General features: G+C 38.6%; 1 protein-coding gene across 1 annotated transcript in view; it reads left to right on the top strand.

The window, feature by feature from the left end:
* Window positions 1–358: 358 nt before the first annotated feature.
* Window positions 359–16567, top strand: part of LOC145981405 (calcitonin receptor-like) — a 477125-nt gene continuing 460916 nt past the window's right edge. The window contains exon 1 of the mRNA XM_083114642.1: window positions 359–473. Within this exon, the coding sequence (XP_082970768.1) occupies window positions 359–473 (115 nt within the window). The remainder of the gene's footprint in view (window positions 474–16567) is intronic.

Here is a 16567-nt window from a genome sequence, read left to right as displayed (position 1 = left end):
ATGAGAAAGAGGATGTAAGAGATCAAATAGAAGGAAAAGAGGAAAGAATGGAAAAGTGAGATATAGAAGAGGAGAAACCAAAAAACAGAATAAAGGAAAAAGGAGGAACAATCACTCATTTTATTGCAAAATAGACATTTGAATGTTAACCTCCCCACCCCAAAAGAAAAGCACTCACTCCCAGGACTCTGATTGAAGTTTGCCGTCGAAGCGAGAACAACTTGTAAAGCAAGCAACCAGGTAAGCATATCGCAGCACTTGTTGTTAAAGACGTGGGCGCGCGCATGCGTCCGTCCATCCGTCGCTCGTGCGGGCGTCGCGAGCGTCAGTGGTGTTACGGACGCCGATGTAGGGAGCCATGGAGGAGCACGTGGAAGCTGATGCTCTTCGGGGGATGCTGTCCGTCGCGGCGGACGCCGACTGGGAGGAGGCCACCTGTCGCCACAGGGTGTGGGACTTCAACGCCACAGAGGGTGAGTCTCCCGTTTCACATTTCTTCCCTCGGAACAAGCTTCGCAATAAAGTTTTCGAAAACTTGCTCTCTGAAAGTTAGAGAGTTGAAAAGCTAACTCTCTCTCAAAGTTAAAGTTGCTGGTTTTGGGAAAAAATATCTCGGTAACACTTGTCGCCTTTCGAAGAATCAATGAAGTGGTAAAGCCGTTGCCTTGTAATCAAGGGGTCGCGGGTTCGATGCCCGGTGTAGGCACACATTAAACTGTAGGTCCAGTGGCGATTAGCCTTTATGTGCATAAAGTGGACTAAAAAATGGAGCGAATGTAGAATATAGAGAACGTCTCTAATTTCGTTAATGCTTGGTATACTAACTACATTTGGCCTTCTAATGACAAATCTGTTGTTAAAATGCCTTGGACACGCCTGAAAATCGTGAAAAAAGCTGATGTAAGTTGATTTTTTTTAAAAAAAAGCTTTTTCGCATTGTTTTACGAACAAAATGTTAACTATGCTTGCCTAACCTAACCTAACCTAACCTAACCTTGCCGGCAATGGTTCGTGGGGCTATCCGTGAATAGTTTTTGGGGCTTTCCGTCAATGGTTTGTGGGGCTACCAATGAATTTTTACACGCGTCCGCGGCATTTTAACAACAAATTCGTGATTACAAAGCCAAATTTAGTTAGTATACCAAATATTAAAGTGATTAGAGACATTCTCTATATTCTTCATTCATACCTAAAAAAACCAAGAATCAATGATTTATAGCAACTCGAAGGGAGGGGGGGGGGGAGGTTCGGATGTTAGCCCTGAACAAACATATCTGGGGTTCACTCAGCCTCTCCTCCATGTGTACCTTTGGGCAAAGGCGAACGTGGTACTGAACACATTACCTCCAGTATGGCTGAGGTGCAGAATGTGCGGAGTCGTACTGCCATATCCACATCCGTGCCTTCGTGACAAGGTGCAATGTTTAAGAAAGCTTCTTAACCTGATAGGCAATTCCATTGTGGGGGATGTGACATTCAGACAGATTTACATTCATTTTAAAATTATTTTCGCAGCATCTTCAAATATGTAACTCTATCAATTCATGTAAATTTAAGTTTCCTTCTTGAAACGTATTCAAATGCAGAAAATTACTCTCCCATCTTAATTTTCAGCTACAGAAAATATATTTTTTGTACTTGTGACGGATGTGAGACTTCTGAGACATGACTGTATGACCTTCCTGTCTTTCAGAGAACTCTGTGAAATATATGGGTTTTCTAAAACAATTTCATTATACTTTCAAATGCTTTTAGTTTTTAAATATATTGCTACATACCTACTCTTTTATAAACATTTTTTGCTTGTGACGGGTGTGACATCATGCACATGTAGGAAGGATTATGGAACAATGTGAAGTCTATGAAATAGATTCTGCAAACTAAGGTTTGTATCACAAATGAAGTGGAATACTTCAGAGCTTCAGATGTAGAAACAATAAATTTGAATTTATTTAGTTTTCTTATGGTATAATAGAAGAAAAGGTCTAACTATGGGCTCTCCTTTTTATGTTGTCATTTTCGGAGGAAAAAAATTAATATATCTAGCACCTGCCTTTAAAATGCATATCTATGAAATATATACTTAAATGTAATAGCATGCTAAAGTATAGAAGGTCTCCATTTAAAAAAAAAATCCAAAAAATGGTAAAATGATGTATTTCAAAATTGTGGTCTAAATATGGGCTACTGGTGGCAATATCACAAAAAGCAATTAGAATTAAAAAAAATAATTAAGAAAAACATCCAAATATTTGTTGAAAATGTGATCTCAACATTAGACCTCATGTCATAGCCCATATTTAGACCATCACGCTATTTTCTTCTTCAATTTATTTTCGCTTTCTGTGGTACATATTTCACAAAAAAATCATGGCATTATAATAGCCCACATTTGTTTTATGTATCGCTAATATCATAACCTATACAAAGCTGATGAGAATTCAGAAAACGCTGAGTTAAAACATACTTGCAAAAGGTTTTCGGAGGTCGCAATTCCATAACAGCGTCCAAGGCCGAAACTAACCACCACTATCTCTTGCGAATTGGCGCCGCAACCTTTGTCCTTGACAGATAACCAGTTCCCATAACCTCCGCCAGGCTGCAGCACCCGGTAGCGCTGATATCTCCAAAACCCATATTTAAACCTTCGCCCATATTTAGACCTTCTCCTCTACTATATCATAATGAAACTAAATGATGTGCAAGCAGGGCCGTATTAAGACGGAATTGTGCCTGATGCCTGAAATCTTCGGTGAACAATAAACACAATGACGTTATAGTTACGTCACAGCGCAAAGAATAATAGTAACTGTATAATAAGTAACGCTTTGTCTAGGCGTCCGAAATTGGGGCTCCAAATTTCATTCTAAGATTTATTTTCAGGTGAATATAGCAAAAGAAAACTGTTCAGTTTTCGGAAAATTCTCGTCTGTTTTCATCTGGGCCTATTTCAGGAATGGGCCTAATGCTGCAGCATCAATAGCACCCACCTTAATCCGGCCCTGAGTGCAAGCACCACACATAAAATCCAATTTTAACTATAAAAAGTAATAGGTTTGACAATATGTTATTTAAAAGCCATTAAACTAATATTTGTATTAAAAATTCCAAATTGTGCATAGTTTTCCCTTTAATTTCATATAATAAGCGATATTTTCAATAAAAATGAATTAACCTTGTTTGTCCACTTTAACATGGAATTGCTCAGCTATGGACAGCATCAGCAGTGCAGAGGTTGCACTCCAATAGTGTAAATAATGGTCATAAATGATTGATTGGTAGGGACCTTAAGCTTTCACAGTCGGAGTAACACCGACGAAACATTCATTGCTGTCGCTAAGCAATTACGAGTGTAAATTGACCTGCTAAACCGCATTTTCTACGCGCAGTAATTTCCGAAACAATGTGAATTTCTGCGAAAGTAACGCGAAAATCGGAAATTTTCTGCTACAGGTGTACTCTATGATTTGACAAGTTAGAGAGAGAGAGAGAGAAAGCGAGTAATAAAGACAGAAACAGAAATTGATTTTTAACTGAGATAGAGGAAGACAGAAAGAGTGAGAAAGAGATTATGAGAAACACATCGAAACAAAGAAAAATTAACATAACATAGAGGGGAAGAAACAAAGAAACAGAGAGGAGTGGTGTAGAGAAAAAAGGGACACATTATCAATTAGAGCAGCACATAATTTATGTCATACGTCACACTCCCAAAGTAGAATTCACAAACCCGCTCGTATCCCACGCATTACCAAATCCTGTCTCTGCCTGCAGTGCGATTTATCGCAATAAGCACAGTCTCGCAAATAGGTTCTCTTAAAATTGAAAGTAATTGAAACTTACCACCTCTCAGCTTCGGTAGTCGGACAATTGCGATGAACACAGAAGTGAAAGGGCGGTTGGACAATTGCCACGACATTTTAAGTCTTCTATGAAATTGAATGGTGACTTAACACCCCGTACAATACCATTTACAAAAGAATTAAATGAAATATTGATATTTTATAATAGAACACTGTTTCCTCTCACACTTTCTCCAGGGTTGATTTTTTTTCTTTTGGAATTTGAAATAAAAATTTTTGGGTGCGTCAGCACTGAGGCTACTTTGCACCCGTCACACTATACGGGGTCCAGCCCCTTATCATAATAAAAATAAAAGCGTGTCTGAAAACTAAATATTCCTTACCTTGGTTAAAAGCTGAGGCTAAAAAGGGCGCTCAGCACAAATAAGGACAAAACACAGGACGACACAGAATTATACTGGCCATGGGGCCAGTCGCCAGAGCCTCGTTATTCTGCAATCCAGGGTGTACTACGTGGAAGGAGCACCCCTCACACCCCTCTTCAGGTTTGAGACTGGCAAGGGAGCTTGTAAACGTACTTGCATTACAACCACTTTGGCATGTTTAAAACCAGTGTTTTTCCACACATCGTCAGTCATATCTATTTCCTCATTCTCGTATTTTTGTTTATTACTTTTCTCTCTTATTTTATTTCTGGCTGGGAATTTGGTTTTTAAGCATGGGAGAGCCAACATACACCTTTTGAAGTCACCCGTTTCCTCATATGTGCGAATACACTTTCCAACCCTTTCGTCGATTTTAATGTCCTGCTTCTTCCTATTTTCACGTTCTACATTAAGTTCCATCCGCATGTACTTGATGTTGATGTCTTCTGCTTGGTTCTTGAGGCACGCCAGAACATCATGAAGTTTTGGATGGGGTCTTCCAAGCCACCTATTTATTTTGTTGTTCGAACCTTTTACAGCATTATTAGTTCTGTGGCTCCTTTGGTTAGGTAGCAATTGTCCTACCACTAATTTGTAAAATGACCTTAACAGTCAAAATCATCGCAATTGTTCGTGATTTTGGCTTCATCGCAATTGTCCTCAGCTTGAAATCCTATCCAGTTCCAATTATTGAGTATATCAACCACCATAGACAGTTTGTATCTTACGGATGGGTCGTTGACAAGACCAGCAAGTTGGTTGAAAGTTCACTTTGTGTACAGCAGTCAATTTAAATTGAAAGTATATAAGGGGTACTGGAAACTATAGCTAGAACTATTCATTGTAAGACAAGAAACCTTATTGACATTGAATCAGCACACGAAAATAATTAATTCGAACTCGGCGACTCTTCTCTCCAAAAGTTAATTTGTTATTAAGACCACCACATTGTCCAGATAGACTTATCGGGATTGGACCTACAGTTTAAAGTAGAATGAGAATCACTGTGAAGTGTGGTTTTAACGGGGATGAACTGAATGAGGTTTGACGACTGCCCGAAATACGAATATTGTGTGAACGGCAAGTTTGACGTCTTGCTTGAAGTGAATGAAGTTTGATGCCCGTTCGAAAGACGAATTACTTGTGGAAGGCAGAGATTGACTTCCATGAACTGAATGAGGTGAGACAACCGCTCGAAAGACTGATAGGCTGAAGCGTTTTGTCAAGCAAGACCGAAGAAAAGTTGTTGCACGTAGATGCATATTCGTCTAATTGGTCAAACTTCGCTAACTTTTGTGCTGGGTATCGATTATTTTGCACGAGTAATGTCTTGGGTTATAATAATTTGCACTAGGTGTCCATATTCATACGTACACTCCGTCCCAGCTATCTCTAGAGCAGGCGAACGAAAACAAGTCTCTGCTCAACGGATCCCGGTTTTGATACCCGGTGGAGGCACATACTACTCCGGATCCCACTTTAAACTGTAGGTCCGGTCCCGATTTGCCTTACTGTGCACAAGGGGGACTTAAAACTCAATCAATCAAAGTCTCTGCGAAAGTTGTGACACGAGACGGTTCCACCAGTGAACACGTGAGAGGAACGTGATTGCGCGGAGGAGGGAAAGTGACTGCCGTTACCAGTCTTCCCAACAGCGTGTACCTTGTTCCAGAGTAAGATGGAACAGAGTATAAATTATGCCAATCCTCATGTTCCTGCCGTAATTAACGGATCAAATTGAAAGATCAAAAATTACGCCCCCCCCTCTTTAAAAAATACACTTTACGAAACCAGCGTGAGTGAAAATTTCTTTCCTTTTTTTTTTTTTTTTTTCAATCTCACCACATACACTGAAATTATACAATATTTATGAATAGTGCTTCTTTCATCTATAGTGTCTTTGAAACGACTGACAGAAAGCATGAATACTGCAGCTGAGTGTGTTTTGCGTCAGTCTTTTGTTATCAAGCAAAAATAACGACAAAACATTACGTGTGGACCAGGCTTTACCACTACACCATCAACGATACACTGTTTCCTATTCAGAGAAAGACGTAAGTGTGTGCTGGGTTCGTTTCGAGATGTTCACTCATCATTAATTCTCATCATCGTTGAGAATAATTTCATCGAGCAGCCATGTATAAGCAGAGGCGCAACCACGATTTTTTGTCTGGGGGGACAAGTACCAGGATAAACGTACCAATAATAATAATAATATTATTATTATTACTATTATTATTATACTAATAGTAATAGTAGTAGTAGCAGTATAATATTAAAGACGTTATTATCCTTGTAAATCACGTAGAAGTCAGTGCTAATGCATTTGTGTTGGCACAAACAATTTGAATTTTATTCTCAAAACGTTCAATTTCACATTAATAATGAAAACAAGCAACCAAACTGTATTTTTGAAAGACGAAAAATGAAGAATAAATACATTCCGAATAAAATTATTTTTTACACATAACATATGTAACATGCACGTTAAACATGTGTTTTTATTTATTTATTTATTTATTTACTTAGGGTTTCAGATACAGTCTTATTTGGCCATTTTACACTGAAACAACATAAAGTAGAAACAAAAAATAACAAAAGATAAAAACAATAACAAGATGGGATAGATTGACATGTTCTTCGTCAGTAATATACAAAAATTACGTTCTGGAAGGAAAATATCTACATTCAGGGGAAGTTTGTTGTAGGTTTCTGGGAGCCTGTAAAACAAGGAGCGTTGTAGAAGGGATAGCCTAGTGGTTGGGTTGTGGAAGAGTTGCAGGTTGCGCGTTTGCTTTTGGGGTACCCTAAGTGTGAATTCAATGATTAGGAGAACTGTTCTGATTTTTACATTAATTACCTTGAATAAAAATTTCATGTCAGCTAGATCACGACGAACGGATGGAGTGTGAATATTCAGAGCAGCCATGGTGTCTGATTTGGATACATGTCGAAAGGAAAGTATTATATGGCGAACAATTGCAAGAAAGAAACTGAGAACAGAATCTTTCTGGTGAGATTGTTTTTTGAGGCCATTGCCCAAATTTGGGAACAGTATTCAAGGATGGGCGAGATGCAAGATTTAAAGAACAAAGCAAGAGATGATGGGTTTTGAATTTCGCTAAATCTTTATAGAAGAGCGAGAAGGCAACATGGAGCGACGGAAAATAAGAAAATACGTACATGTGCAATATGCTAACACTAATTGTGTACTTACTCAAAGCTTATTTAAATACATTACATAATGTATACATACATCAATTCATCCACCTCGTAATAAACCAACAAGAAAGATATAAATTGTCTCTCAAATATGACTCAAATGTGTTTCCCTCAAAACAATGTTCATTTGTATTTAAGACAAAATCAATTCAGAGAAATCTTACTTCTCTCTCTGGTAATTTACAATGTATTGCAGAAAACAACCATGCAGTGCGAGCAAAGCGAGCAAGAAAATTTTTAGATGTAATTTTTTGCAAACTTAAAACAATGTTGATTTAATATGGCGCAAATAATTTCACGGGGCGCCATGGAATTCTCTCCCAAGCTCTTGCTACGGCTCTGAATTTGATAAGACCAAGAAAATTTTACGAAATGTATTTTTATTTGCATAAAATTTGAAATCGAGTAGGGCGATTGCCCCTCTGTGCCCCCTCTGTGCCCTCGGCCGTCAATGTTTGCCCCCACTTGCCCCCTAGAAACGATTTCCATCCAAGGTTTGGAGGGGGGGCAATGCCCCCTTGACCCCCTGAGGTTGCGCCACTGTGTATAACTTAATTCTTCGATATACCGATCAAAATTTGAGCGCGGTACTTCCAATATGAATATAATCGCAGACTATGCTGAAATTTTCAAATGTTTACCTTATATTGTTTCGGTTTACTTAATACGTAGAGACGGCTAAACTGTACTGAACGTGAAGATTAAGTCAAGTCTAAAAAAATTTCAATTGTTGTCCTTCCCAATGGCGCAATTGTATCGTCATCACCTTGTAATCAAGGGGTCCCGGGTTCCAAACCCGGTGGAGGCACATAGTGGTGCGGATCTCACTTTAAACTGTAGGTCCAGTCCCGATTAGCCTTACTGTGCATAAAGTGGACTTAAAACATCAAAATAACCAACTAACCAATCAATTTCATTTGTTCGTCGAATCTCCAAATATGGTTATATGATGTCACGTGGGAGTTATTATTTTTGTGAAGAATGACAGTATTATATCAGTTAATCCTACCAAACTTGCGTTGACATATTCTTGGAGAGTCTTTATCGATCGACTCCAGGACAGTCGTTTCCATACAAATTTTAACGGGCATCCAACTTTATTTTTGTCTAACTCTTGTGACGTAGTCCTATATACGAGGGAATGCTGAAAAGTTCGTAGCCAGACAAAGTTCCAAAACTGTTTAGAGGAAGGTAACATTATGTCTGGAAAGTACATATCCTTGTATGTACATATACCAAAACGCATTTCAAAACTTACAGGCTTTTTTGTTGTTTAAGGTTTGTTAAGTGACCATGTCTGCTCAGCAAGCGAAATTGACAAACATGGAGTTTGTAATGATGCGATCATTACTGGATCCTTTTTTTTTATGTTATAAATTGTGTATGTCTATGTATTCCTGTACTTTTGGGTTCTTGGCCGTTGGGGAGCGGTAAGTTTCCAGTAACGGTTTAGGTCATTAGCGGGGCCTATAAATAGGAAGGGCAGGGGAGCAGTCGGCCTCAGATGTTTGGCGGAGTACAGCAATGTAAGAGGTATCTTTTTCTCTGAGGGGAGCGGCTGGACGAGCTTTCTTTCCTTATTATGTGAACCGACGGCGGGGATGTTAACTTTCTTTCTTTTAATACACACACTTGCTCTTTTCACATTATTCCAATAGTTTATTTCATGTGGGAAACCAGGTACACAACGCCCATACCTTCAGTCACCTTTTTTGGTACTGAGGGTTATATTTTTTTTTTACTCGTGGAGCCAGTGGCTACGCGAGTCTACACTCTCTCTTCGGGAAGGGGGACAGGGTACACCGGAATGTAATTTTGCGAATAACGGCCAAGAATTAACTTCTGTAAATATATTATGAATAAACCTATATATATCTAAAAGGAAATGGGCGTTAAGTTGTAATTTGAAGAGGTGCGTGTCTATTGCCTAAACTAGCATCCACAGAACTTCAGGTACTGCAATTTTTGAACCTCGGGACAAGGATTCAAAAATGTATGGTAATGTATATTGTGTATGTTGCTGAGAATCAGCTTAAAAGCACAAACTATACCGTTACAAGTTCATAGCTGTGATGAAGTTTCTGTTCCAAAGCAAGTCTCTGAAGATGATCCACGAGGAAACGAGCATCACCTTACAGGACTGTGCTGCACGGACTACTTTCTGTTTTCTCAGCTCAAAAAAAACACCTTAAGGGCCGCCATTTTGCCACGGATCAGGAGGTGATTACTGCCACAGAGCATTGGTGCGAGGAGCAAACCATAGAATTTTTTAAAAGTAATTTACAAAAGTTGGAACACCGGGCAAGAATGTGCATTAATCTTCGAGGGGAGAATGTTGAGTATGAAGTTTAATCATTCCAAGTGCTACATCGGGCTACCAACTTTTCAGCATCCCCTCGTATATATGCAGTGTATATTTTATACACGCACCTACACACATATATATATATATATATATATATATATATATATATATATATATATATATATGATGTGTATGTGTGTGGGTGTGTGGGTGTGGGTGTGGGTGTGTGTGTGCGTGTGTGATGCACAAAAAGTAACTTGAGGAAGACATTATTGCGGCTTCAATATGTTTCAGTCTGCACATATTACGTTCTTAATCTTAATCCCCCCCTCCACTAATATAATGTCGGCGGCACTGCATATGACAACATTTTTTTAAGAAACAGAGATAGATCACTCAACTTTTGATACGCAGTTAGGCACTCGGCTTGGTGAATGCAGACCTTAATGCGACAATATTTTTCATCATCCAAAGAGGCAACCACGTGAAACATAACCCCCCATCCCCCCCCCTCGCTCTCAAACCGGGCTGTGCGCTCAGAAGGACGCACAAATTGAAATTGATACCTTCCTCTCTTTGTACTTTCCGCATTAAAGTCGGATATGAATGACTTCACACAATATTACGAATGTTTGTCCAAGGTCTTTATCGTCCAGGATTTATACCAGTATTTTCGGTTGCCCTGGCGACCAATAAGCGGATTATATGGATATCAATCATCGGATTCCTGATAAATTTGATGAAGTAAGACGAATTATAATGCATATATCTTTAGTATGTTGTCCAGTAATGTACTTCTAACTAAAGTGAAATAGTTGAGGCCCTTGATTTTTTTTGCGATTGGGAATTTTCGTGCCTCGTAGGTTGGAAACACTTCACAAATTTGCACAAAACTATTCTTGCCATTTCAAAATTAAGGATAATTCGACGTAAGACGTAAGGTAATGTATTTTGGAAACCTTTGACGCTGTGTAAAACGCATATAAACATTTTATTTATTTGTGGTAAGTACGTGGCAACTTTTCTGGTAGTGGGACCACCCTTTATCTCTAGCATGAAAACTCTGTAATGAATTCTGCTGCCTTGGCCTTGCATTTGTGAGTGCCACTTCATCATTTTTTCAATTATCACTTATCCTCATCGTCGCGATTAGCCAAAAGTGGCAGAAAAGCAAAGGCACGTAATAAATGTCTCCCCGATAGGGTAGTGGTAACGTCATTGCCTTGTAATCAAAGGCTCCCGGGTTCGATACCCGGTGGACACACATGGCAGAGTGGTTCGGATCACACTTTAAACTATAGGTCCAGTCCCGATTAGCCCTACTGTGCATAAAGTGGACTTAAAACACCAAATCAATCAATCAAATAACAAATCAATCAAATGATGAAGAGGTTTTCTCGGGCAATCAACCAGGTGATATCCGGAAAAGCCAGGAAAGCTTCAAGAATTAAATCAATCATATAACAAACATACAAATACTTTTTAACCAATACCAGTTCATCTCAAATGATTGATCTACCTGAATGTAACCTCGCTGAATAAAATATCAAACGGAAAAGTTTATACTTTTCAAATACTTCTACTTCTCTAACATTGGATTCCCCACCCCATCCCAATCACAGAGCAGACACCAGGAATCGAATATGGATTATTCGCTTCTGCCTTTGAACCTCAAAAAGGACGTATCAGCTTGTTATCGGAATACGATCCTCCTGAGGACGGTTCCAGTTTAACAATGGGCACCGCTTCTTGCACAGGGCTTCTTTTGTTGGAAATCCTGTCACAGTTTCGCTCGGAATGGAGATATATTGACTTCTAACGCGGGCTTTAGCGCCAGATCAAGCTGAAAGCTATGGTGTATTCTAGATGTATGCACATATATAAAGTTTAACCTAGTTTCTAGAACATTCATAAGACACACTATGTAAGGTTCTGAAGGTTACCATAAGTATATAATGTGTATTTCATTACATAACGTCGCTCTTTATGTACTTATTTAGTCTCATACACATCGGTTAACTGTCAGTTTTCTATAGTTATCAGTCATAATATCATCACTATCGTTATTAGTATTTATAGAAGATTACACTTCAGCTTACATGTTTGTTTGCATGTTATGAATAATCTTATGGTTCACTAGTGCCTTGCATACATAAAAGTGTAATGCTAAGAATTATCTAACGTGTTACATGTTAATATAACTAAAATATAGAACTTGAAACGACAAATGTTAATATCAAATTAAGCAACGATAATATAGATATTATCATAACTAATTTATATCTGAAGCAAGGGAAAACAGGGCAAGAGAAATACGTTATATGACTACTTTAAATGCAAATATCTTTTATAGTTGATTAACGGTACTTTTACTACACCAACTAACCGGAAATGGATCTGCTCTTTCCATCCTTATCTAAAACTGAAGCACGATGTATACAGGGTGTCTCAAAAGTAATAGCGCAAACTGACACAGGTGAAAGTACACGATAATAGAAGCAAAAAAGTCTCAGTCGTTTTCGAGATAATCGCGAATGTGTGATTACAAGCCGCCACTGACTTCATTGTTTGTAAACGTCGTCCTAGTTGGTAAAATGCTAATAATGTGTGCGAATGTGTGGGTACAAGCCGTCACTGACTTCAGTGTTTGTAAATGTCGTCCTAGTTGGTAAAATACCAATAATACAGTATGAAAAATCAGGAGATCTCATTGCTTTTATTGAACATTCTACTTACTTTAACAAGGAATACAGCACTACTTTACTAGGACGTATGTTCTACGTTACAATTACTGTACACTCGTAACTGTTAAAGGAGGTGTTCGAAGTGTCGTCCATCCATCTGGATGCAATACTCTGCGCGATTCCGCATTGAGTTTCGAATTCTTTCGAACACCCCCGGATCATTTCGGAATTTGTCACAAGTTCCAGTTCCAGTTCTTCAACCGTCTTAACGGGAGTGTTGTACACTACGCTTTTGAGGTGACCCCAGACACAAAAATCCAAGGGATTTAGATCCGGTCACCTTGGAGGCCACGGTACAAGCCCGCCTCGAGCTATCCATCTTTGATGATATCTGCGTGTTAGATGTCGTCTCACTGCAGCAGCAAAATGTCCCGCTGCTCCATCATGCATGTACCACATACTCTGATGTGGATCAAGGGGAACATCAAGTAATCCTGGAAGATCATGCCGCAAAAACCGAAGGTACCTCGGCCCATTGAGTCTTCTTGGAAGAATTTGTGGTCCAATGAGACGATCACCTAGTACCTCTAACCACACATTCAATGAGAAACGTTGCTGATGTGGTGCCCCATGAACAGCATGTGGGTTTATTACACTCCAAACATGATAATTATGAAAATTAACAATACCATCGCGCGTGAACACCACTTCGTCTGTAAAGAAAATGTTACTTGCAAAACGAGGGTTGAGTACAACCTGTTGTTACATGCACTGACAAAACGTCACTCTAGGAACACAATCCGTATCACTGAGACACTGAACTCGTTGGAGGTGGTAAGGATAGAGTGAATTGCGATGTAAAATTCTCCATACACTACTGCGGCATACTGGCACTTATGCGGCAATTCTTCTCGTCGTGGTTCCTGGAGAGTGTTCTACTGCTTCCAACACCATGTCCTCAACTTCAGGCGTAATGCGTGCAGGTCTACCTGCTCTCCTACCATGTTCGAAGCTCCCATGTTATTTGAGGCGCTGATGTACCCTAGTAAATGTGCGACTGTCGAGCAGGGTATTTTTCTTGGTACAAGCGTGCAGCCTCGCGTGCATTGCCGTTATCCAAACCATACACGAAATGAATATCCGCATACTCTTCGTTGCTGTAAGGTTCCATTTTCACTACGCAGTCCAGTACAACTGACGTGACTCCAACAGCACGATTAGATTGTGTACTGATTGTATCCATCCTGTTTGATTACAACGCCACCTCTCGGAAATGTTCTGTTTTGTAAACAAAGAGCAAACCTCGGAAGTAAAGCACTCGGTGTTTACAAAATTCAATCAATGACGGCTTTTAACCACACATTCGCACACATTATTAGCATTTTTACCAACTAGGACGACGTTTACAAACAATGAAGTCTGTGGCGGCTTGTAATCACACATTCGCGATTATCTCGAAAACGGCTCGTTTGCAGACCCATGTTTACTGAGACTTTTTTTGCTTTTATTATCGTGTACTTTCACCTGTGTCAGTTTGCGCTATTACTTATGAGCAGTGATATGCGTCTACGCCTAAACAACGATAGTCTACATTCTACACGTAGACTCTTATATACACGTAGATGACGTAATCTATGTAAACAACATGGCGAAAGGTGATAACTTAGCAAAGGGCGCAGTGGAATTAAAAGAGAATTATACAGCTTATCAGTTGCTGATCTGTGAGGAGAACACATACTCTTTCTTCCAATTTCGATCAATTTCTCACCTAGGAAGAAACCTAATATAGGAAATATTCTAGTGTTTTATGGGGAAAAGACCACTCTTGCATCACGACTGCCATCTGTTGTTGTTTTTTGCATACTTTTTATCTTCTTCCATAGTTGATAATAGAAGAGAAGAGAAATTTGGTTGTAAATAGGATTCTTTCCAGTTCGTTAGGAACCAATATAGTTGAAAATGTCACTTTATTTTCATGAAACCCTTGAAAATTAATTTTAATGCACTTTAGATTGTCTACGTAGTCTATGTAAACTACAACCCAATGTAATCTACTCGTAGATTACGTGTAGACAACGCATGTAGACGTAGTTATAGTCTACATCACTGCTTATGAGACACCCTGTATGCTAACTGTACAGTATAATATAGCTATTTTTTATTGTTTATTGTTATTACAGTAAAAACTGCATATCCCGGAACCTCTATAAGAAGGAAACCTTTAAATACGGAAAAAAAAAATCCCCAGAACGGACCGATTTTATACCTGAAAATGACCTGCTTAAGGCGGAAACCTCCTTAACGCGGAAACGGAACACAATTTAAATACCAACGAGATGTTTTTATTCTCAGCAAGACGGAAATTTCTTCCTATATTTTTCTTGCTCGGAAGAAAACAATGCAATACTGTAAGTGGAACACGCCACTTTTACCACTCGCTTATCGGTAGCATTGTCGATATGAAAGAATACGCTACAATACTCATAGCTGTTTCTTTCTTTCATTACTTATCCCCTTTCTACACTTTTTTTTTGCTATTTCTCCTCTGTCTTTCCATTATTTCCTGCAGCGCTCTATACTGTATTTATAGCCAACCCTGTATAAGAAGGAACACTGTTAAGACGGAAAATTTTGCTCGGAACCATCATGTTCCGGGATAGACAGGTTTTACTGTATTACTATTAAATATGAATTTGGGGAAGCGCTCCCTTCCCTATAGTAGGGTGGAACAGGCAGGGCTAAATTACATTAAAGAAAGAAAAGCAAGAATTGTAATTTGTAGGTGCAAAGCGACAAGAAAGTGCACCGAAATCCAAAATAAAATTATATTTTCGAGATATTTTCATACTTTTAAAAATTAGATCAGTGATTTTTTAATAATTAAATTCTGTTCAAAATGAAGTGTTTACTATTTTTAAAAATTGCACACTATACGAATTAAAATACTTAATGATGTTCCAACTATTCCTGATCATACCCCGAAAATTAAATATATTGTACCAATGTCTTTGTGGTTAGTAAAAAATAATCATCGATGCAAGAATGTGGTGACTGATGTACCTTAGTAAATGTGCAACACTCAGTTGCTTCTAAATTAGATGTTTTAGACACAATTAGTTATTTCAAGGCACAATTGAACAAAACCAAACTACCAAGAACTCGTAATGGGCCATTCCAGCGTTACGTGTGAGACATTTCAGACACAAAATGTAAGAGTGCAGTCACGAGATTAGATTAAAATATTCATAATGAACTGATTTCATAGAATTCTGAAGTACTTTGTGCTGTCTGCTAACCAATGATAAAATCTTGAGTATGATAACATAGCCTGAATACATGAAAAGCATTAACAATAGTGCATTACTTGCGTGACGCTTTAAAAATTCAGCAAAATTTGACTTAATTTGTCTGTGAAGCACATTGGCTAGAGATGCTAATAATTTTTGTTGGTAAAATGTGTAAATTATATGCATTCGTAAACGTTTAAATCTTAATGCAATTCAAACAATAATCATTTTCAGATTTATTCATTTTGTTATTTACATTTAGTGGGATGTCCCCCTCACTGTAAATTTTTGAGTGCCACACTGACTATTGGTAGTTGGTCATGCAGGTAAGTGGTTGATTTCTATACATGAGCTGCCGTACTTGGCTTAAATAATATGGCACTTAATTATGACAAATCCCTGCGAGTGGCTTTGTATGCGCTTGAAAATGCATAACCTTGAAGCGTTCATTATTCAGTTGAAAGCGTTTGGTATTGCTAGAAGCTTATTGGTAGCTAATTGCTTGGTGATATAAACAAGGCAGCAATTTAAAAAAAGAAGCGCCGCTATGAACTTAAACATCTGCAGGCGTTTGTGCATATTTGGTCAATGATTCGTGGAAATACACAAGGAATCATTATTCAGTGACGTGCGAATCTGCGTGTTACAAATGTTACGGTTTCATTTTGCGAAAAATAGTACAAATGTAACGTCAGCCTGAATAGCGCAAACACGTTTCCAGAAAATTAAAAGAATGCATTTATCAATATTGTTGTAAATGACGTGAAAATGACGTACAATGCTGCTGCTACCTTTTAATAAAGAGATATCGAGTTCGCAGTAAGGGACAAAGTCGTCTCAC

The sequence above is a fragment of the Lepisma saccharinum genome, chromosome 29 (assembly GCF_977018435.1).
Source record: "Lepisma saccharinum chromosome 29, izLepSacc3.1, whole genome shotgun sequence".
Lineage (NCBI taxonomy): Eukaryota > Metazoa > Arthropoda > Insecta > Zygentoma > Lepismatidae > Lepisma > Lepisma saccharinum.
The sequence above is the reverse complement of the archived record's forward strand: the minus strand, read 5'-3'. Positions and strand labels throughout refer to the sequence as shown.